Source organism: Pagrus pagrus (genome assembly GCF_965226575.1).
Source record: "Pagrus pagrus genome assembly, chromosome: 11".
Classification (NCBI taxonomy): domain Eukaryota; kingdom Metazoa; phylum Chordata; class Actinopteri; order Spariformes; family Sparidae; genus Pagrus; species Pagrus pagrus.
The window spans coordinates 5,650,070-5,674,502 of record NC_140195.1 but is presented as its reverse complement, the minus strand read 5'-3'; the positions used below and the strand labels follow the sequence as shown (position 1 = coordinate 5,674,502).

At 42.6% G+C, this 24,433-nt stretch overlaps 2 protein-coding genes across 2 annotated transcripts; one reads left to right on the top strand and one right to left on the bottom strand.

The window, feature by feature from the left end:
• Positions 1–2,589: 2,589 nt before the first annotated feature.
• LOC311264717 (uncharacterized protein) lies at positions 2,590–24,059 on the bottom strand. The gene is made up of 9 exons (XM_084365808.1): positions 23,729–24,059; positions 20,447–20,508; positions 19,853–20,077; positions 16,155–16,211; positions 15,720–15,821; positions 5,450–5,536; positions 3,676–3,748; positions 3,342–3,437; positions 2,590–3,073 (listed from the first exon to the last, which is right to left on the bottom strand). Exons 1-9 carry the CDS (start codon positions 23,865–23,867, stop codon positions 2,901–2,903), a joined length of 1,014 nt encoding a protein of 337 aa, XP_084221934.1. The 5' UTR covers positions 23,868–24,059; the 3' UTR covers positions 2,590–2,900.
• LOC311265712 (tripartite motif-containing protein 16-like) lies at positions 12,094–14,763 on the top strand. Its single transcript, XM_084367660.1, has one exon. It carries the CDS (start codon positions 12,654–12,656, stop codon positions 14,322–14,324), a length of 1,671 nt encoding a protein of 556 aa, XP_084223786.1. The 5' UTR covers positions 12,094–12,653; the 3' UTR covers positions 14,325–14,763.
• Positions 24,060–24,433: the final 374 nt, after the last annotated feature.

The window sequence follows — 24,433 nt, the reverse complement described above, 5'->3', positions numbered from 1 at the left end:
AAGAAGGAAAAAAACGCATTATCACAAGTTGTTCTTCTCTGCTTTGTAAGGAGAAACTGTGCAGCGAAGCCACTCAGCGCACACAATGACTTACTACTGTTGTTATCAAAGCGAACAATGCAGGAGGAAAAAACAAGAGCGCGTGACATTAAACACAAGTACACAGGTTTGATATAAAATACAGATTTAATACCAAAATATCTTCATTATATAAATATTGTGCAAAAGATGTAATGGAGGCAGTTTTAAAGCTTAGATTACACAATACCTTGAATTTAACATAACTAGCTTTTTTAAAACGGCGGCAAATTATAAACAAACAGTTACAATGAGCATCGTTCACACGACAAAGCATGAAGAAGCAACACAAAAAGCCCTTTAAACCAAACACACTTCATTCATTATGTAATAGTGCAAGTTTCTTTTGCAGAAGTTAACACTTGGACACGTGAGAGGGCGGACGAGTTAAAGTACAATCAACACTTTGACACAAGAGTTTTTCAAAGGAGGTTAAATGAAGTAACAGAGCTGATACCTGCAGCCAACAAGGAACACACTGATGTAACATTAACTTCTTTTAACTCGTGTGTTTCCTTTCAAAAAGCGTCCGTCTTCAGCACAGTTTGAAATGTAACTTGCAGGAAACTGAATCTTCAACAAACATTTAACATTTATATTGATTTTCTACTATTTGTTGGATTTATCCCGACCATCTATCGAAGGTATTGTCTCTTAATAACCTCGTTCCTAGCTGGGGATTGTTGCTGGTGCATTCATGGACAATATATAATGTAGGAGAACTCGGGGTAGACCGATTATCGGCCAGTTGTCGAGTCGATATTCAGCTTTTTGCAATTATCAGATTGACGATAAAATAAACTAATTTAAGAAATGTGCTACTTTGGCTCTGATGCAGCATCCTCTCACACAATGTCCCGCCCACAACGCTATCTTGTTCGGTAACACGTCACAGTTTCTAGCCTATAAACACTGAATAACTTGTAACTAGTAACTAAATCAAATAAATGTAGTGCTGAGGAAGTATAAAGTAGCAAAAACTGGAAATACCTGAAAGTAAAGTACCTGAAAACTGTACTTAATAACAGAACTTTAATGAACTGCAAATAAATATTGGTCCCACGTATCAGTTTTCAGTCTCATTGATTTCTAAAAATCGGTATCAGCAAGCAGGGCTGCATTCACAAGCTAACCACAAAAAACAATTGCAAACTTGGTTAAAACGGTTTTGTTGCATGAAGAACTCGAGCTGAAGGATCAAGATTTTCATCGGCACTAGGGACTGTAGGAAAATGATGAGGGAGAGGGTTGTGTATTGTTTTCTTAAAGCTGGAGGGAGGAGAGCCGGGCAGAGTCGTTTCATTGATCCCATCACAGATCTGCAGTAGATTTAATTCAATTTTCCCTTGAAGGGAAAAAAAGGATCAGATTCAATCATTATTAATTAAATGTAGAGTTTAGATTTCTTCATTAAACTGTTACATTATTTATTGTTTTTTTTTTTTCAGGGCTCCAAAGAAAATAGTGCCGACACTGTGGCACGTAAGGTTCATTCCCTTCCCGACACAAATCATTTTCACATAGTCTCGTAGCTGAAAGTGTAATTACCACCGCCAAGGACGTTATGTTTTGACCTGTGTCCGTTTGTGTGTTTGTCAGCAGGATTACACAAAAAACTACTTAACGGATTTCCACAAAACTTAAATGGAGGATTTGGTCTCGGCTCAGAATAGATGGTAACATTTGGTGCAGATTCAGATAAAGGGACGGATCCAGGTGCTTCTTCTCGTTATCTTAACCATTGCAAGACCTTTTCGATAATTTCTCAGGAAACAGTGCATCGCTCCTGATGAAATCAGGCGGATTTAGGTGGCCCGAAAGGGTTACTTATAGTGTCTCTGCATATTGATTACAGTGCCATGCTGTCATGGATCTAAATCATTGGCTCTGTAAAAAGGGAAATCAGCCTAACAGCTTGTGATTTATTCAGCAGTGTTGAGTACAAATGATTGTGAATACACAAATCATCTTCGTTTCACCAGATCCCCTAAAAAGCCCAAAATCACCAAACCGAACCAAAGAGCTCCACTGTTTCTTACAACTATTTTAAAACTCAATGAGCTGCACTGTTGAACCGGGCGGCACGATGAACACAGGCATCGTTGATTATTTGCTGCCGAAAAATACAAACTAGAACACCGCATCTACAGCCGAGCGCAGTCCTGAATGAATGCACCATTTAGTCCTGTTTGAGTTACGTCTGCTGGAAACTACAGTGCCCGGCTGTTTTAATGAAGTATCTGCGACATGTCTTTGAAAGATATATGTCGCTACGAGGACCTAATGAGGGCTGAGAGCCACAGACGAGGGGGAAGGGAATTCAGAAAGTATTTACAAACACACTGAAACACTGTCGCCTTCGGTGTTTTCATTGGGTTTGTTGACGGTAACAAAGGTCTTAATTATCTCCAGCCTCATGGTGAGTTAATCTAGATCATCTGGACACTTTGACAGTGCAGAGTTGTTCAAAGGCGATGTGGCCTGAGCTCATTTGAAACTGTAAGGCATAAGTAACATTTAGCAACATTCATTGAAGTTTAAAGGCTTCAGGAAATACTCTGTGGTAAGCATGAATATTGACAGCACGCGTATCAACAACACGTCCGTCAGTGTTAAAGCATCGAGCGGTTCAGGTGCATCAACATATGTGATTGTGTCAGTAAAAGTAGGTATCAACAGCACGGGTTTCAATATGTGCAAAATATATACACATGTTAACACTTCCTTTGTATATACATGTACTGTAGGTTAACATTATGTGTGTAAATATATGTGAGTGTAAGGTGGATGTGTGAGTGTAGGAGAGCGGCGTCTGTTTCTCCTCAGCGGGAGAATTTTCTGGGTCTGAACGCAGGAAGGGCGAGCTGATGCGACGCCGCCCTCTCCTCCTCTATCGGAGCCAGCTCCTCCGCTGAGCCCCACTTCTTCTTGGACTGAAACAACGACGCCAACTTCCTGTTCCTGTTCCGCTCTCTGGCCTGAGTGACTTGAAAGGCTGGGATGGATCACATGAAAGCAAAAGTTCATTGATACTGGAAAGTCACGATAAACAAAGCTACCTTGTGGGCTGCAGTGTTCGATCTGGGATCAGTGGAGTTTTCATGAAAACTAATGGCTGGGAGGGACTTGTCATTGATTTGATTGATGTTTTCAGTAGCCGGTAGCGCTGAATGTGCGTTATGCCGCCTGCAGTATATTCAATCTGCGTCATTAAAAATAACAGTATAGTATATGCGTATATTGAGTAAGTGTGAGCAACTCACGCAGCTCGCAGTCCTCCTCTTGACCCTCTGGTTCCTTGATGTTCAGATAATGGAGGGCAAGACGGCCGCTGTAGTCCCTCAAGTTTTCTTTGGCCCCTGATAAGAGAAAAATTACATCTGTGAAGACTTGAGACTTGTCATGAGGGGAGCAGTATTTAAGCTTCTTCACTGACACCTAAAGCTTTGAGAAACAAGTCATGATCCAAAGGTAAACTAAACCTCCCACGTTCAGATTGAAACCTGCTGTCACTCTTGCACTGATTGACTGCACTTCAGATCCTGTATTTTACATTAAATCAAGGCACCAACAGGTTAAATAAAAGCAGTTTTTTACCATATGTTCCTACGAGCAGGTCTAGAATATGCCGATGACCGTGTAACGCAGCGATGTGTAAAGGTGTGTATCCCTGCAGAACAAAAACAAGAGGAAAACATGTAGAAAGAAAGTCCAAAACTTTTATTCTGAAGTTCTGGGTTTTTCTATCTTTAATGGACACAGTGATGCACCCTCAACACTCACTCCTCTGACACATCAAGCAGTTTAAAACTGACATTTTTTACTTTGTGGCAAAGAGCTGGAAGGGTTTAGTACCTACCCCCTAGAGTTTTCCCAGGCCCGAACGCAGCCAACGACAACAGCATGAAAAAAACATACAAATTAGCAAAAGGTTATGGAAACACAAGATAATGGTAAAAACATAATTGCCTGGTAATTCTCCCGAAATTGCATAGTTCTCAAGTGGTGCATGCTTGCACATAGACGCACTGTTTTGGGAAACAATTAACATGACATGACATGATTTATTAGCTCCTGCAGCCCGACAACACGTGCTGCTGTAATTCATTTGCACAGCTGGATTTTTCATACAGATCATTTCGGGAACATTACGTCACTGAGGGGCACAGAAGAAGAAACCAGCAGCCATGTTGTAGTTGTCCGCTCACATCAAACAAGTCACTGTACGTACCCGTCACTTCTGGATTAAAACCTCGATACTCACATGCTGCAAGGAAGAAGAAAAGCATTAATACAGCAGTGATTGTGCTCAACACAGAAAACTGCACTGAACTGTAGAAATAAAGGGGCACTCCACTGAAGTAAAGTTCAGTCATCATGACGAGCACTAAAGTAACCCAGGTGCTGCCATCAGGGTTAGCTTGAGTTAGGATGAGACACCAGATCTTTGAAATTAATTTTTCCTTTTCACAAACTAACATCTGGTTTTTGTCTTCACGAGTAAAGGACACAATTATATCTAGTATTTAGTGTCAAATGACCTCTGCAGTAGTCACAGGTGTTTACTGGCTCCAGCTTCGATTGGCAGCGATGGAAACATGACGCCCGGTGATAATTTATGCCCTATTCCTGCACGATGCTACGTCACGCATTGAAGTTAGGTAAGTTGTGATATTGTCCTGTTTGTCTCCGTTTAAGCAGCGCTCAAACATCGTCCACTTGGCGCTGAGTATTGAAGAAAGACTCAAGTAAAAAGTAACCACCGTAACATTGTCACTAGCCTCCAAGTCAGTACCTAGTCAGTTCTGAGCATGTGTAACCCTTAATTATTTTTGTCAGCTTTTTCCAGCTTTTATTGTGACAGGGACAGCTGGAGATTATGACAGGAAAGGGCAAGAGAGAGAAGGGATGACGGTAAAAGGCCGCGGGTTGGAATCCAATCCTGGCTGCTGCTTAAGACTCAGCCTTTTTGTACATTGGGTGTACGCTTTAGCAGGTGAGCTAACTTCCATAGCAGCTGCTGTAGTGCAGCCGATTGTCTTGAAGGAATCAAACAACAGGAACATGCTTTGTTTTCCTGCTTTTTTTTCAGAAAGACGGATGAATGAAATCCTCACTGAGTTACAGAAGCTACTGAAAAAAGAGTCTAGCTCAGACATCAGGGCTCTATATGAAAGATGCTGTTGAGTTGCATTATGGGAAATGTAGGATCCAGCATTTTAAGGAAACTGAGGATATCTTGGCATTTTGCTGCTTGAATTTTGATCATTTCCCTGTCTTGTGTAAATCCCTGTAACTTATTGATGTGCAGCACTAAACAGCTGGAGTGCCCCTTTTGAAACCCCTGTATACAAATGAAAACATCACTCACTGATTTGGTGTTGACGTCAGCACCGGCCTTCACCACCAGAGCGGCCATGTCCTCGCTGCCGTGTTTAGCAGCCCAGTGCAGAGCCGTCTGTGTGCAGCAGGGAAACCGAGAGTTATTCATAACGTTCTCGTGGACTATTGTCAGGCGTGATAATTACTGCAGCATCATTACAAGTCGTCTGAGCAGAGCGGGGCGGCCTCTCGTTGGCTCTGTGAGAGGGCAGAGAGCCAGCTGCGCACAGAGGGGAGTGGACGGATGGAGGGATTGGTGAGAAGGAGGGATGGAGAGATGGTTTCCTGCCATCTAACAGAGCCTAATTACAAAACAACACAGCACTGTGCCCACAGTTGGGGGGCCCGGCCGCCTGTCACCAGGGGGAAGATTGATGATGTTAGTGTGACCTGCAGAGTGGAGACCCACCCAGACATCAGCGCACTACTGTCAGCGCACGTCAAGGAGGAAAACACGGGGCCCCCGCGACACAACTCTCAGAGATACACCCACACATGTCCACATGCAAACCACATCCACCTGTTGGACCAGAGCTGTGATCTCTTACACACTTTAAGCTGCGTAATTACGGGCTATCAACAGGTGAAAGCAGAGTGGAGGTGCAGATGTCGGCTGAGTAAACCACATCCACCTCTTCTTAGTGTGACCCTTAACACGGTAAATCAAACAGTAACCATTTCAGAATGACCTAATGAAAACCTTATAACCTCAGTTTCTGTTGTTTTATGTCTTTTTCTAACGTTAACTTCAGAAAGAAACTTGTCCGTGCCTGATTAGACGAGATGATAACTGCTTCTTTTTTCTTTTTTTAAGCTCTAGACAGTTTTATTTAACTTTTACAATAATAAAATTTATTTGTGGGAGTGCATCGGCAGAACAGGGAATTTCTCAAGTCCTGATATATGAAGAATGGCGCATTATGGAAAAAGTAAACATCCATAACATTTGTAAACAGATTCACACCATCCTCAAATAATGCTCTTAATAAAAAATATGTTTGTCAATGTCTTAAACTCCAGACTTCAGCACTGGGAAACTCAAAACCTATTCAACCTATTCAAACATATTCCCCGAGTCCAAACAAAGCTGTCTTCAAGAAATCACTTACTGTGTGTCCTTTCTGTTTGTTCAATGTGAACTAAAATATGAACTATTACTATCAGTTATATTTGTTGATATTGTTTATTATCATACAAAAAATAGGCTCATATTTTCATTTCCAGATAACTGGCTGAGGAAATAAAGTCGTAGCTAGGTCTAAAATGTCTTTTTTTTGTCTTGTGACGGGCAGAATATTTTGTAACATGTTATGAAAGTCTTCAGAACAGCTGTAAGTGTTGTTAAACTACGTCATGGGTCACTTCAGCTCTGTCACTTGAATGTGACGATAACACGCGAGAGGCACAAAGTCGAACACACTGCTTGAACAGGACACAGGTCCTTTTGTGTTTAGAGGCTATGACGCTAATTGTGCTAATCGTAGCACGACGAGCCTGTCCAGCAGCTAGCAGGAGAAAAATGTCTGCTTGTACCCACTGAAGGGACTTTGGGAGCGATGCGTAGCTACACCTCTCTGTGTCGAGCGTCTGGCAGACAGATTGTGATAGATGCTGTCTGGCTCAAGTCGCTCCGTCTCTTTTGTCCGTCCCCTGTCACATCTGAAGACGGATTGGCCGAAGGGATGTTTGACAGGCGGCTCGGCGGCTCTCCCAGTGGGCACGGGTGATGGACGAGGCCGAACAGGATGCAGCGTCTTCCCTTCCTGCGCCTCTCGTTTCTGTTCCTGCCCACTGGGGTGCCCTCCACCCCCCACACCTGTCCAATCACTCAGGGACGGCTCTGTCGCCGCCACGCGCCCCTCCAGTGAGGGAAGTGGTGGCTAAAGAGGACTCGGATCAACAGGAGACACAATGGCCAGTGTGCCTGACACTTGATGTGGAGGAAGACAGAGTAGGAGTGATGGGCTAATGATGTACTTACAAACTGTGTGGCAGAGGAAGTCCGTCACAGCAGGAACAGAGGCCCACGTCACGAGCAGAGCAGGGAGAGAAAAAAGAGACTGATCAGACCTGGTGTTCGTCATCTGTCGTGAGTTATCCGATCACAAGTGGACAGCTCGAAGTCCATCGGTTCACACCTGGGCATTAGGATGTGCCTCCACATGCGTTTCAAGTGACCACCTGTGATCAGATCTCACTTTGCAAATAAAGAAGTACGTCACCGGGACACTCAGAGAAAGAAATATCTTCATGTGTAACATTTGCCGAATTTACAAGGAGGCCCAAATAATAAAGAATTCATCATAGACGGAGTTACACAATGATTATAGTTTCTTCTTACTCAACAACTCACAAAATTGTTACATTTTTTCAAAGGAGTCTGGGGACTTTCTCAACGGTTGTCAAAGAAGTTGCCAACATTGGCTAATGTTTACTGTATTGGTACAATTTGCGTGTTTACGTTCAATAAAATCTCATCTTCCTTTTATAAGTTTAGTGTAAATCAGTTGCAACGGTGCTAAAACATCTGCTAAATGTTGGCAAGTAACGTGCACCTTAGACACAGAAGGATTTTTTAAGTTTCTCCTCACTCAACAACTCTCAAATTTTAAAGGCAGTCTGGGAATATTGCAGTTCCTAGTTCAATAATTAGATCAGTTGAAATGGACAGTGTGTTTCCAAACATCTGCTGCTGACAGAGTTTGTCACTGACAGGGTTTCACAGCCCATAAAAGTTTCTTTCAACTCTTACAACTTACAAAGTTGTGAGATGTTATAAGGAAGACTGGGGACTTTTTCCACGGGCGACAAAAAAAGAAAGCTACATTGTTACCGTTAACTGTGTCATCAAACAGCAGGACTTTAGTCTCAGAAGCACACAGGCTGGTACAGTGTTACTGCGACAAACTGACATTTTTTACAAGGAAGGAAACAACTTAATGTGTTGCATTAAATGCTGAATTTACAATAAGGCATGAATGATTTAGAATTTGCCATGGCCATTTCGCAAAGTTACTTTTACATTTATCCTCATGCAACAACACTCAAAATTGCACGATTTGTTAAGGGAGTCTGGGGATATTGCAACAACCAGTTGAATAATTAGACTGTGTTCACAAACATCTACTTCTAACTGCTGCCTGTTGTTGTGGCTTCTACTTCTTGCTTCGTGGAGGACATCAGTTGAGTAGGCGGTCCTTCATTGTGGCTCAGGACACATCGTGTACATACTGCTAAAACAATGTGGTCACACGAGCCCAGACCACCTCTGAACGTGGTCTGAGTGATCACATCTCAAACGTGTCCTCAGTGTGTACTCGGTGCATCCACACCTGTACTCAGAGCTGTCCACGTGTGACGGTATCGCTCGGGATGGATGTCAACACCAGGTCTGAACAGAGCCTTTGTAGTGACTCAGGTGAGATCTGGGTGTTTAAACCTCTGCTTGAAGTGCATATCTTTAAAAAAACCACCTGATCCTAACAAACATTTGGTCAGAACAGGAAACACTTAAGTCCTCCCAGGATGAAGAGTAATCCCTTCAGTCCTGCTCAAACATGTGATTTAGAGCCTGGTATTTGATGCACTTAACGTAACCTCTGTCGAGCAAAGTCGGGACATGACGAATGCAGATCAGATATAATAACTCTTTCTTCTAAACACTCGGTTCTCATGAGTCTTGTGACTTTTGTTCTGTATCTCTGTACGTTATCTGTGTAAAGGCATCCATCTCTGCTGAACAGGGAAAGGCTGAGGGGCTAAAGGGAACATCAAAGAGGCCTGAGGGGGACTTAGCACCTTCCCAGGGACACAACCTGCATTGTTCTACAATTAATCCCAGCCTGCTCTATTACTTTCAGATTATCTTTAAGTGGGTGAAGTCTTTGTGGGGCATTAAGACTCTCCTTAATCTCCCCTCCACATCTCCCTACACTTCAATGGCGGCCATGCTATCTTGTCCGGGTGGGGATGGCAGAGGCTTAGGGCTACTCTTAGAAGGTGGTCCGCCGTGGCCACAGGACAGTGTGAGAACTGTGACACAGGGGAGGGACAACAAACATGAGCTCAAATCTCTTAAGCGCACAGGGAGACAAATAAAAGGATTTGGGTTGTCAGGGGGGCACAGGAGCTAAAAAGCTATCTTTCATAATCCTTTTGATAGTGGACCTTTGAAATGCATGATCTGGATGTTTTAACACAGGGTTCACAGAATACTATTAAGGGGAAAATCTCAGCAGAATGAGCTTGTGAAAGTTACACAAGCAGAAGCGCAGGTCTGAGAGCGAGGAGGTTTGTGTCACAGATGAAAGATCAAGAAACGCGGAGCTGAATTTTGGGTCGGTTTTAATGCAATTTGTCGCTGAACTTTAATTTCAACAGGCTGCAGAAACCTACGTGTTCAGTTATTACACACAAGGTGCTGACAGATGTATGAACGATGAAACTTACCCCCTGAGGAGGACGGTCGTGGTCACAGTCGGTGTATAAATGAAAAAAATATTGAAAGTCAGACAAAAATCATGTAATAATAGAGCTCAACGGTGGCGTTCCAGAAGTGAAAGTCTGGATTTTTTCTGGATCGAAGGTGTTGATTATTATCCATAAAGTCGTAACCATCCAAGACAGACTTACAACGAGATTTGAGATCGTGAAATGATGGTATATGCTCTTGCTCATAAGTCTGTATAATATCAACCTTCTTTTAAGGAAAACATGTTTTATTCGCGGTGTCATGGAGAATTACTGCACTACCCACAATCCTACACTGTAGTAGTGACATCTCTGGTTGGTGCAGCTCACGGTTACCATGAAAATGTTCACAACACCCACGAAAATGCTACCACGATGGGATCATTAACGTTACGTTTACCACAGAGTGACCATGATTCCCTCTCTGACATGCTGCATTTTTTTAGATAGGAGGAAAAGTGGCCTAAGTAGAGAACATCACAATAAAGTCATGTCTTGTACTTTTGCTTTTTTCCCCTTTTTCCAAAGTTTTTTGCTCTGAATCGAGTGTATTACGGTCTCGATTAATCTCGTAGTTGTTTGGATCATTTCAGACTTAAAACTCTTTATACATCTGAATTTTCTGAAACATCATTCGGGGGAATTAATTGGAAATTCAATTCTGGAACCAGTGCCATTCAGAAAATAGGCAATAGTCACCGTTGAGCTCTATAAAAAAACATCCAACACAAGATTGTGAGTTGATAATAAATACAGCTACTTTACAACATGCAACACGCTACATACAGTCTGCAAGGTGCCACATCAAATACTCACCGAGGTGAAGTCCTGGTTCGACCAGACAAAAACGAAACAAAACACAAAGGCGTATATTAGTGAAACCGTGTATCCAACCACATGAAACAGTTAATTTAGTTCACTTTGTATTTCTGTTACATTAAAGGATAATTCTTTGGTATATCCCCCATTACAAAAAGTGGAGACGCTGTGTAAAACACAAATAAAAAGGAACGCAATCATTTGCAAACAAGCTGTGTTCACCGAAAACAGTTTAAAGATGCAATATGTAGAATTCATACTCCAAACAAATAGGGGGCAGCGTATCATAACTGCTAACTGTAGCTGCTGCAGGTGAAACATTAAAAATATTATATTTGTAGTGTTTTCATCAGAGTATATGTCAAAAAGGATCAGCAAATGATCACATTCTGTTTTATTTTTATTTTCACACAGCGCCCCAACGACTAAGGTCATATTTTGATGGCTTTGGTTATTAAGTTTGTTTTGATAACACTGCAACCACCAAATTGATCAGGGGCAACAGCGCTATAACAACAAAGTCGAACGGGGCAAGAAACTGTGGACCCAAACGAACTTAACTTGGAGCTTGAAAGTCCCTTTTGTACGTCCCTATTTGCGTGAAGAAACGGCCATGACATGAAAGAAAAACCTGAAGGCAAACTTGCTTTTCAAGAAGCAAAAACAGACTGAATATCATGTTGTTCTTTGTTCTGACTGTGACGTGACACTAATGTTTGGACTCCAGAGAATCCAGATCAAATGGAGACTTAATAAACTCCAGACCCGCCTCCCTACTCTCAGTCGCACCCTCTCTGTATCTATCTTGCTCTTTCTTAAGTAGTCAACAATATCACTGTGTTTTTAATGTCAGTAAACAACAGGAGGTACAAAATACTTTCTTATTTTGTGAATAAAGCGGTACACAAGTTGTTAACCAAACAGCAGTATCCTGTCCTGCAAACTCCAACCCAAAAGTTCCTGAACATTGGAAAGTACCAAACCCTGGAGTAGGGACTTTTTGGGGTGCTTGAAGCTACAGTAGGAATTTAGTAAATTTAGTCTGTTTCCTCCAGTTGAAATGTAGTTGCTCAAAGGCTTCTTTGTTCCTTAGCCCTGCGGTAAAAATGCTTTTTGTCAATTTGTGTTTAAAATTTTTTATAAAAATAAATGTTTTATTGATATAATTTGTCTCCTGTTTGAAAGAGACACAACTCATACTTTATCACAACTAAACAGTTTAAAGTTTAAGACATAATATCACTCATTGTCTCCTTACAATACGAGACGACAAGCTAATCAGGCTGCTGAGAATTAGCCTCACTTTGGCTGATTCTGTCTGTCACCTCGCAGGTCAGCCGTCGTTCAATAATCTCCATGTTTACAAAAGACATCGGACACATTCTTAATGATAATTTTGTTATTACCAACATGCACAATAAAAGATCCCATTAAGTCACCTATTTGACCAAATCCATTCAGCTCGCATTCTAGCTTGACCTTGTGTCCTGGACTAAAGCAGCTACAGCATGTCATGTAAACACATTCGTAGATTAGATGATGTAGTTACATGAATGATACTCTGCTCTTGTTCTACCGCTCCCTTCTACCTTCATCTCACATGCTCTGCAGAGAGACAGACAGAAACACAGCTCCTCTTCCCATCATGATTCATCAGCTTTTTACCCCTCCCTTCTCTTCCTGCTGTCAAACAGAGCAAGCTCCACTCTGTATATTTCTTTTTCCTTGATCCCTCCCCTCCAGATCTACAGTTTGAAGATTGTTGTGACTGACATGGTGGAAGAGCACCAGAGCCAAGACCTGCAGAGACATGCTGGATCAGAGCTTAAACTGGTTTCAGTTATACGAAAGTAAAACTCAGATAGTAGCTGCAGTCGACAGTCGTTGACAGTCGTAGAGGCGAGATGGCGCAGAAAGGAGTTCAGCTGGACCGGGAGACTATTTCTTGTTCGATCTGTCTGGATGTACTGAAGGATCCGGTGACTATTCCCTGTGGACACAGCTACTGCATGAACTGTATTAATACCCACTGGGATAAAGAGGATGAGAAGAAAATCTACAGCTGCCCTCAGTGTCGGCAGACCTACATGCCGAGACCGGTCCTGATGAAAAACACCATGTTAGCAGTTTTAGTGGAGGAGCTGAAGAAGACTGGACTCCAAGCTGCTCCTGCTGATCACTGCTATGCTGGACCTGAAGATGTAGCCTGTGATTTCTGCACTGGGAGAAAACTGAAAGCACTCAAGTCCTGTGTGCAATGTCTGGTCTCTTACTGTGAGAAACACCTCCAGCCTCATTATGAAGCAGCATCGTTATCCAAACATAAGCTGGTGGAACCGTCCGAACACCTCCAGGAGAACATCTGCCCTCATCATGAGGAGGTGATGAAGATGTTCTGCCGTACTGATCAGCAGTGTATCTGCTATATTTGCCCCCTGGATGAACATGAAGGCCACGACACAGTGTCAGCTGCAGCAGAAAGGACCGTGAGGCAGAGAGAGCTCGCGGTGAGTCGCCAAGACATCCAGCAGAGAATCCAGGACAGAGAGAAAGATGTGAAGGTGCTTCAACAGGAGGTGGAGGCCATCAATCGCTCTGCTGATCAAACAGTGGAGGACAGTGAGAAGATCTTCACCGAGCTGATCCGTCTCATGGAGAAAAGACGCTCTGATGTGAAGCAGCAGGTGAGATCGCAGCAGAAAACTGAAGTGAGTCGAGTCAAAGAGCTTCAGGAGAAGCTGAAGCAGGAGATCGCTGAGCTGAAGAGCAAAGACGCTGAGCTAGAGCAGCTCTCGCACACAGAGGATCACAACCAGTTTCTACACAACTACCCCTCGCAGTCAGCACTCAGTGAATCTGCAGACTCATTCAGCTTCAATGACCGTCCTCTGCGGTACTTTGAGGATGTGACGGCGGCTGTGACGGAGGTCAGAGATAAACTACAGGACGTTCTGAGGGAGACATGGACAAACATCTCACTGACAGTGACTGAAGTGGATGTTTTACTGCCACAACCGGAGCCCGAGACCAGAGCTGAATTCTTAAAATACTGGCGTGAACTTACACTGGATCCAAACACAGCAAGCACATATCTGTTGTTATCGGAGGAGAACAGAAAAGCAACAACAATGGAGGAAGAACAGTCCTATTCTAGTCACCCAGACAGATTCACTCTGCAATGTCAGGTCCTGAGTAGAGAGAGTCTGACAGGACGTTGTTACTGGGAGGTGAAGTGGCGAGGAAAAGTCGATATTGCGGTCGCATACAAGAACATCAGCCGAGCAGGGAGGAGATTTCAATGTAAATTTGGTCACAACGATAAATCCTGGGCATTAAGATGTTCCAACACCTGGTATGTCTTTTGGCACAACTACGTCAACACTTCTGTCTCAGGTCCTCGGTCCTCCACAGTAGGAGTGTATCTCGATCACAGGGCAGGTATTCTGTCCTTCTACAGCGTCCGTGAAACCATGACCCTCCTCCACAGAGTCCAGACCACATTCACTCAGCCGCTCTATGCTGGTTTTTATCCTCTGAACACAGACAACACTGCTGAGTTCTGTAAACAGGAATAAACGGAAGTCGTTTAAAGGGGACAGCGTTCGGCCATGGAGGCTGTCACTGATCATTATTATGTGCCTGAAGTCAAACGTAAACTTCTCTGTGCTCTACATCTGTGTCGAATATTTGTATTTATGCATGTGTGCTGTGGTGTTTCTCTTCCAGTGCACGGGTCCAATCTGGTACTATAATCTAGATGTTATAAACTGTAATTGTAATCAGTAAGTAGATCATTCATTCTTTTCTTTAACATAGCTGAAATTCTGCTCAAACTAATTAATTGTGTGGATGACGTGAATCTGTTCATGAAGTCACTGAAAAAGAGGCGTTTAACAGACTTCACTCACGGTTTGTGTAAATAAACTGAAGGTTTGCATTATGAATAAAGCATTTCCTCAAGAATGACCAAAGTGTTTTCTTCTTGTCTTCATTTCAGGGTGTTATTGGAGAAAATGTCCCTGTGATGCTGTAACTGTGATGTTTTAAAAATATAAAGTTCAACACGGGGGTGCAACCACTCTGATGTTTCTGCTGAGCTTTTTCTATATACTGTGATGCTTTGCTAGCATTTTTAAAAACAGTAACATCTCAGACTAACTGCTACTTCCAGATAAATTCAAGCTGTTGTTTTACTTAAGTCTGTGGCTCTACAGGTAAACTGGGCCTCGGACCTAAAGTGAAAATGTTATTAATGATAATTCAAAGTATCAAATATGCACGAGATGCACAGGTTTTCTACCCTGAAGTTACTGTAAACAAACATCATGACTGGTTCTGTAACTGTTCAGTGTTTATATTTAGTCAGTCCTTTCAACTTTCCTCACTAAAACAGCTTCTTTTCTTTCAACTTTTGCTTTCTACAACCAACAGTTTGTTTATTCATTTAGTCAATAAAGAGGATTTATTACAAAAGCTTGAAAAAGTGGGGGAAAAGTCAGAATTAATTTGGTCAAGTTGTGGTGTGACAGACGTTAGTTAAATCCTGACACACATTAGTCAACAGATAACTGTATATTTGTGGACTTGAGGTAATTTAATTTATTGTTATGTTGATTTTTAATGAAGATTAACTTTAGCGTGAGGCTGCTGGTACCAGCGCCGACAGTAATGTTTTCACATTGAGAGTCTGTGTGTTTCTGTGTGTGTCATCATGTTAAACTGTGGTCCTGGATCAGTGCTGTCACGGTACTGGAATGTCTAACTTCGATACAATACTGTCCCGGCGTTGGCCTTGGTTTGATCGTTTGGCTGCTCGTGTTTCTTGCCCCCATCAGACTGTGCGGTAGCAATATCTCTACAAATTCCTCGACTCCTGACGACAGATGTCCGAAGACAATAACATAAAAAGAAAACATTTGAATTAATACAGAATCATCCTTTAGGAGGAGGAGCAGAGGGGGCGGCGCTACCTTCTTGTTTGCCAGCGTGGGGTCCTGTCTGAGCAGCTGAGAGAGGTCAGGCACTCGAGCACCGGCAGCAGAGTAGATCCATTCCTTCTCTATTGGATCCAGCTATTACAGAAAAGGGGGGGAGGTGGAGCTCAGATGTGGACACACACACACACACACATCCTACTGTCCACATCCTGTTGTGGGCTCCTTTGATAATGCTGATGCTACAAAACCACTAATCCATTTCCTACAAACGACTGAGTCACTGCCAACTGACACGTTGTGGGAGACGCCCACGATCACACTGCACACAGTTCACACTTTTACTTCTGTTAATGGTTTAAGGGAACAGGGACTGACACCAGAGTGGGTGTGTATTTCTGAAGATCTAATGTTAAATAAAGCCTCCAAGCGTTCGTTAATCAATAAGAAAACAATAAGAAAAGGACTTACAGCGACAGCAGCGGAGCCCATGCTGCCCGTACCCTCCTCGTCCTGCTCTGACTCGGACTGAAAGACAGAAAAAACAGGTGACTATTACTCAGCGGTGACAAAAAGGCTGCGACACAAGTTAACTGCAGCCATAACAGCATGGTCGCACAGCATGATGCAGCATCACAGGGTACACACAGACAGACACACACACACGCTCATACATCCAGTTTCACACACACACCCGGTCACACTGCTGTGATGTTTTCCAGCTGACCAAAAGGGTGTCAGACAGATAGAGGGGTAATGAGACAGCGCGACAGAGGTGGCGTTTTCACACTTCGGGGGTAATGAATAACAATCCAATTAACAATTAGCCAAAAAACAACACGCCTACAGTCGGGGGGTGTGTGTTTTTGTCACCGTTTGAGAGAAAAACTCCTCTGGCAGTGCGTAAAAGTGTCACTCTGGCTGATTTATGTGGGGTTTAGAGGGGAGAGGGGTTTTTTTTCTTGCCTCTTTTGAGGAGAAGCTGCCTGCAAATTGTTCTCAGATCACACGGAGACATGATGTTAAAACATTCGGTCCTTTCATGCCTCTTGCACAGACTGTCACCCGTCAGCCTGCCGAACATGAAAAGTGGAGGGACTGTATTTATCCAGCCGATTCCACTCCAGCACTTTTTTGGTGGAGAGCAGTAATAACACGCAGAGGGAAACATTGTTGGGCCTGAAAGGAAAGAGTGAGACGTGACAACAACTCAGACCCTCTCCCAGCACTTTATTTTAGTAGCGTTTGGGCCGCAGATATTATTTTTCACGATCGATTCATCTGAAGTTATTCGTCCAGTCTGGAATCATCGCATGATTTTCCACAGCTCAAGGTTTTATCTGAGCAGCAATGATACAAAACAATGGTTTGCAACAGTTTACCATTATATCAATTAACTGGCGATTAATCGCTACAGTCCAGATGTTTTGTCTCGTGTTAGACACGGCGGGGTAAAAGCCGAGTGAAGACAAACTGTACGTAAAAACAACTAATCTGACGAGAGTTTTCAAAGTGAGCTGACCGCTGGTAGAAAAAAGGGACACTAATGATATTTAATTTGTTGGATTCTCCTCTTGTTCTTTACACAATAAGATCGAGTGAGCTGATGATGATGTTGGGTAATTAAACAAGAATCTACAGCACGCTCTGTCAAACTGTTCGGCCATCTTAAACTTTTTCCTTCATCCCATTTAAATGATGGAGGAAGCGCCTCATAAAAAACATCCGAGATTACTTTTAGTGAAATAAAGTTCAGCATGTTAGCAACAAAAACTCTTTTATATTCTCTACATGTAAATGGGAGGCTGTGGCTCAGGGGTAGAGCCAGCGTCTTGTAATCACAAGGTCACTGGTTCAATTCCCCTGGTCTGCATGTTAAAGTCTCCTTGGGCAAGAAACTGAACCCCAAAAAAACTGCTCCTGAGGCAGCCACCGCCATCAGTGTATTAATTACTGTAAGTCGCTTTGGACGAAAGCATCTGCTAAATGTAAAATATATATTAATTATGTTCAACTCAGCTCAAATTTCCCTCAAATTATCTTTGGAAATGATGTACTGCAATTTATTGTGCTAACATATATTAACAGTACATGTGGGGCTCTAATTGTAAACTGGATATTTAAGCTGATCACAGATATTCTTGTCTGTGAGGGATAAAACTACAAACTAAGACCCAACGTAAGGACGACGCTCTCCAGCTGACTCAACTTTAATATTTCCTATCAAGGAGAATAACAGCAAAGCTTCCAGCCTCAGGTGTTGTGAAGCAGCCAGGTGACTCATATGTGACTCACACTTCAAGCAAACACACTTAATCTGACTGCTTAATTAACACACTCCAACATATTTCATCTGTCTGTCGTGCAGGTCATCAAGCATGACTGGGATGAATCTCAATCTCTTTAACGGGCACGAATGATTATTATCTTTCTAATGAGTTCCAACATGTTGCTGCTTAACATAATAACACAGGGCGTCATTTAAATGCAGATTCTCGACCCTGCTCCCCCCAACTGGTTCTCCTCCTACTCATATTCAACATACTGGAGGTCAACAAATCCAGGTAATTTACTTAGCACCACCTGGTGGGTGAAGAAGGAACCACGCGTGAGCAAGTGACCGGCAAGACAGTGGTGGGTATCCTTTTAGTGACTCTGTGAGAGTATGAAGGCTGCGACTAACAGTTTATCTGCCTGTTGTTTTCACGATTAATCGATGATTTCTTTAAATGGCTTCTTTTGTCCAACCAACAGCCCAAAACCCAACGACTCTTCATTTACTAACATAAAGCAACAAATCCTTGAATTTACAAAACTGGAGCCAGCAAACGTTTGACATTTTTCCTTTGATCGACCGACTGATGAATCTTTGTGTGTGTCCAGGTTGAGTCCTTCCTCTGAGCACGTTCAGGGAAACGCAATTAAAAATGGAAATTCACCCGAATGCATGAAGAAATTACCCGTCGGCGACTCAAGAACCAGCTACTGCTACTTGCTCGCTGTCATCCTTCTTTTTCTCCCTTGCTTATTTGCTGCGAGTCAGCGCACAGACAACCTGGAGTGTTTGGACCGCGTCGATCCTGTGTCACGTCTCAAGTGTGTGTGATCTTGTAATGTGTCACCAAACAGTCATGTGGTGCACAAACCAGAACGCCTTCAAGACTTTCAGATTGGGAGACAGAAAGGTGTGAAGTGTGAACACGACGGCGACCTGACGACTTCGAAGGTCATGTGCTGTGGCCGAGGCGTGAGAAAACTGACAACAGCTAATCGTTTCAGCCTTGTTTGGCCAGAAACGGAGCGATGTGGCTGTAGACGTGTTATCAATTAATTATTAATTAACAGTGTGCAGGAGGGCAAAAAAACAACCCTGCTGTTACTTTGTTCAGTGAAGGGTTGCAGCGGTATTCAGACTCTACCTTGACAGCATTTTAAAAAATAGTTTATATCAAGTTTCATGTCATGAAATCATATTTCGTGCAGTTACGGTAAAGTGTTAAAGCGTAAACCCTCTTTTTGCTGGATGTTGCATCATGTGCTGTAAACTCAAACTGTCCGCGTGCTAACAGGCCCGACGCTCAGCTGCGTCGAGTGGCGGCTGAGGTTAACAGATGAGCATTAGCGCTTTGCTTGCACTTAACTTCACCATCTGGGTGCAGACGAACAACGGTTTGCTTTAGTGCCTGTTTGAAGTCGTGTGCGGCACAAAATGCATTAATCTTTCAAAATCTATGATTAAATGCTTCAGTTTACTGCTGGAACAATATGTAGATGTACTTCCAGAGGATTACTGTGCATTAAACCAGCACAGAGTGTTTATTTTCACAACAGTAAAGTGCTTCTATACATTAGTTTGTAAACAGCTCCGCTCTTTACGCAAAGACATAAAGACCCTTTGACCTTCCCTTTCTTCTCAGAGCTGCTAACTTAGCTTAGCCGCAGGAGAAAGAGCGTTTCATCTGCTGCACAGTGTCCCTCTGTGTGAACGTAACAGCCACACGACCGTCATCGAACGCTGACACACGGTCGTAGAGAAAAGGCAGAGCGCCAACAAAGACGGCCTTGTTTAGAAAATAAATGCGTCATTCACACGAGGAGTAAACAGTGTGTCGGGTGAAACCGGAGTCAGCAAGATGCATTTTTAGCACCCAGTGCTGATGCTGAGTCACCTCCGCAGTGCTGTCTGGCTCTCCACATGACATCGGCTCATCCTGCTGCTCCTTCTGTCGAGGAGGCGACGTCGAGGCGTCCGGCGCGTCCCACTGCGCCGTGGCCGGAGCTCTGGCCGGGCTCGAACGTCTCTGTCCGTCCACGTTTGCCGCCGCCGGGTGTTTGGCGTCTCGCTCGTGCAGCATTTGCCTGTATTTCTTCTTCAGGACGAGATACTTCTCTCCCTGTGACAAACAGTAGAAAGCACAATACGCCATTGAGAAGAAGAAAAAACCCACAGTGCGATGAGTTGTGTACTTTTATTTGTGTTTCCATCCAATGATGGTTATTGTGTTTATCTGTGAGGCTTTATTCTGCGGTCAGTTGTCTGATTTTGTGACATTACAACTGTTTAAGAGGTCGGTGAGGGTCAAATATGCAACTGAGGAGGAAACTTGAAGCCCCCCGAGCACAAACACTCGACTTTTCAGTGAAGCAGGAGACGTCTCGTGTCCAGCAGTTAAACAACCTTTACATATACACATACCTTAAAGTATGTTTAAGCCTCTGAGCTTTTTCCACAAAAGGTAAAAACATTTTAACGGCTCACTTACATTCTCTGACTTCACCACGGCGATCCGGTCGATGATGAGCTTGAATTCCTCTCTGTATTTAGCTGCAGAGAAGAAAAACATCTGATGTGAAAAACTGAAAACTAAATATAGCTTCAAATACTTCACATTCAGTTCCAACAACAACAAAAACATCTAAGATGAAAAATAAGTGGCATTCACTCTGATGAGCGCTGATATTTTACGAGGGCAACAGAAACAGAATGGAACCAAGAGGAGCTTGAACGTCGTTGTTTATGTTTCTTATAGATGTGTGGAAACTGCAAACAACTGAGGAAAACCAGTTCCCCTCCAGCCGACACACAAACGCATCCCCCCCACAGGCAGAAACCCGAGTCATTTAAGACCTCGGGTAAATGTTTCCTGTGGGAACCAAACAAACTCCAGCTGAGCAGCACATCAGATAACGCCGATCGGCCTTTTGTTTACGCCGGCGAGCAGAGATATGCAGGCGTGTGCAGACGGTGTGATTAAGATTTGCCCCTGTTGATTATCAGGGACATGAGAAAACACACATTTTCCAGGCGAAGGTATTTCATTCATGCTGCTAGGTGTGTATGTGTGTGTGTGTGGACACAATCGAAGTGCTTCCTTTTCCTGACGTTGAGATGGTTGCACAGCTCGCAACAACAGGAAATCCAAAGGGAAGCTGCCACTTACATCTGTCTCAACAAAAGCATTCCTCGCTCACACCAGCGACTGACACAGTGTGCATGCTTGGTTATTTATTAGCCAAAGGTCTGCACAAACAAGCAACACACACATGTGCACCCAAGCCTCCCCCTCCCCTCCCTCCACAACGCCGCCTCCACTTCCCACCATGCCCCAGTTTTTTCCCGATCTGATGAAAAACCCCCATTAGAGGTCCACATCCAGTCATGCATGTGGACTTAATTATGATTAAAACACTATCATCGCAATTACGACATGACAATCTGCAACCACATGCTACGACAGACCTTTAAATGGGTGTGGGAAGCACTTTTTCTAATTGGACGGCCTCGTCAGATGGCAGAGTATCTCTAAAAACCTCTGTCAACAACTGCACCGCTGACATCTGGACAGAACGTGCTGGCAACGGCGACACAAGGTCACTTTGGATAATCATTCAGGGAGGTTACAGTATGTTTGAGTTTCAGGCGGTGCCAAAGGTAAAGACACGGTTCAGTGGACGGATAATGAAGCATTAGACTCATATTTGTCTTCTGGGCCAAAATTATTGCAACATCAAACTGTAGATATCTTTGAGAGACGTCAGTGAGACATGTCTTTTCTAGGGAGAGCTAGCTAAAACTAATACGGGCTACAACAACAGTGATGCAATAAATCCTGTCAGTCCAGCTCTTTTCACAGGAAGACATTGCGCAATTTTCCTGTTATGAATTTTTCCTTTTTTTAATGTAAAAATATGCTTTATTGCTCAGCTAATAAACTCAGCCACAGTCTTTTCCTGGTGTGACCACAGCATCCGGTGGCTAACGTTAGTTAATGTTAGCAAACTTTGGATAGATATTCCTGTGTAACTAAGAAGAAAACAGATTTTGAATTAGTTATCTGTGACATGTTAAACTGTGGTGGGAGAGTAATACAAGTGTTAGCAAAGTGGCTCAGTAATGACACAGAAATATCAAAAGTTTGCTAACATTAGAGCTGCAAATAGCAATGTTTGTTATTATTGATTCGTCTGATGAATTTTTCTCAATTAACTGATTAATGGAAAAAACATTTTTAAAAAAAGATACCCAAAGATAGTCATGTTATGTAGGATCAATAAAACTGGCAACCATCAAGATGTTAAGTTATATTCTTATTTTAAAATTGACATAGTCGAGTCGGTGGAAAGGATTAATAGCCTACAGGGCCGTTAGTTTGCTAGGTGTACCTAGCAAAAGAGCAAATCATGCTAACACCCCAAAACAACAAAAAACGACTGAAACTATTACTGTTATCAAAATCTATAAATTGAGTTTCTGTTTGTTAACTAACTGATTCACCGACTAGTTGCAGCTCTGGCTAACTTTAGCTAACATTAGCCACCAGAAGCAATTAGTTAACACCAGACTAAAACCAGCAAAATGCCTTTGTGTATTAGCTGAGCAATATCGTTTATATTGCTTTTGAATTTAACTTTTCCTTTTGTAACTGACAAGTCAGTGGAGGGATTTATTAGCCTATGTTAGCTAGGTGTAGCTAGCAAAAGAGCACATCACGCTAATTACTCTGTATTTAAAATCTGTCCAGTGAGTTTCTGTTCATTAACTAACCGATTAACTGACTAGTTGCCACTCTAGCTATCTTTAGCTAACATTAGCCACCAGAAGCAATTTGTCATACAAAACTCCTTGGTGTATAAGCTGAGCAATATTGTGTTTTATTACTTTTGAATTTATCTTTTCCTTTTGCAACTGAAACTTGTGAAATTTCTTATTTTAAAAGTGAGGAGTCAGTGGAGGGATTTATTAGTCTACAGGGCTGTTAGTCTACGTTAGCTAGGTGTAGCTAGCAAAAGAGCACACAACGCTAACACCCAAAAACAACAAAAAATGACTGAAACAATCTGTATTTAAAATATGTCAGCTGAGTTTCTGTTCATTAACTAACTGATTAACCAACATTAATTGACATAGTTGAGTTTTAAAGTGCGTTGGACAGGATTTATGACAGGGCTGCGTTAGCCAGGTAGCTAGCTAGGTACACCAAAAAAACAGTCATCTCAGAGGCCAAATATGAGAGGAATCTGTTATGATTCAGAAGAGGATTATATAAGCATCCTGTACAGTAGGTGGGTGGAGAGGAAGCAGCAGAGCCTCATAGTAAAAACATCTTTTACAGCAAACACTGAGTGAATCTGTAACATGGTCTCAGAAACCATGGTCAGTCAGTCAGGGTCTTAACATGAGACTCAGCATGGTGACATATTGTGGTGATGGTGTTGCGTTCAAGTCCCTGTCATCAACGGTCACCAGGCAGCTTCAACTGGCCTGAGGGGAGGAAATGACACAATCCCTGCCGGAGCTGCAGCTCTTTGGAGGGAGCTTTTAATGCAAACCAGATGTCTGCTTTCACCGGAGAACAATAAGAGGACAGAAAAAAACCCCGTTTTGTTGAAGCAGACTGGAGGAAAAACATCACATTAATCCAAATATGAACCACGCGGTCGTTTTTTTTTTTTTTAATATATGAATGCCGAGCAGTTTACTGACACACGTACAACACGTTTCCCCCCCATTTTCTGTCGGATGTGTTCAACGAGCGGCTACTTACCGCGTAGCTGCATGTCACTGTGGCCAATAAAGGGCTTAAATGTCTTCAGTATGTCTGCATTTCTGACCCTGCCTGAGCTGCCGCCTCCTCCGCTGGAGTAGAAATAATCCAGCAGCGACTCTTCACTCACATCACTCATCTCAGCTCAGCTCGGTGTGTTTACAGCGGCTCTCTCTAGTCTGTGTCACTGTAAAAACAAAAGTGTGCTGTTTTTATATATATATAATCCCTTTGAGACTTTCACTCAGACATGATGCAGCAGCACTCGGTCCTCTGGGCTAATTTGTTGTATAGTACATGTCTGAACTTCACTCCACCCAGACGAGCTGACCGCTGCTGCGCCTCCTCCTGTTAACCCTTTGAACGCACCATCTTATTCACACACTGCATCATGTGTTTACATTTATTTGTTTATTTATTTATTTATTTATTTATTACTTATTACCATAGTTCATAGCCTATGTAATATGAATGTACTACACTTTGCTAAATAAGTAGTTTTATATTGTTTTATTATATTATGTACTATATTATAATTGCAATTTATTTCTATATTAAACAGACAAACTTTTTTTTTTCTGCTGATATTTCTTTTTCACTTGGTTGCTCGTATGAAGAAAAAATATTTTTTTTAAAAACAAACAAAACAAAGACAAACACTTAAATAAATTAGCCTTACAAAAAAAAGTCTGTCCTGAAAAAAGT

Bases quoted from the DNA above. Each gene is read 5' to 3' on its own strand.
- LOC311265712 (XM_084367660.1), top strand. From the start codon at position 12,654: ATGGCGCAGAAAGGAGTTCAGCTGGACCGGGAGACTATTTCTTGTTCG.
- LOC311264717 (XM_084365808.1), bottom strand. From the start codon at position 23,867: ATGAGTGATGTGAGTGAAGAGTCGCTGCTGGATTATTTCTACTCCAGC. The intron at 5,537-15,719 runs GTAGCGCCGCCC...TGCTGCACACAG, and splicing joins CCACGCTGGCAAACAAGAAG to ACGGCTCTGCACTGGGCTGC. The intron at 3,438-3,675 runs GTAAAAAACTGC...TTCTCTTATCAG, and splicing joins CCTGCTCGTAGGAACATATG to GGGCCAAAGAAAACTTGAGG.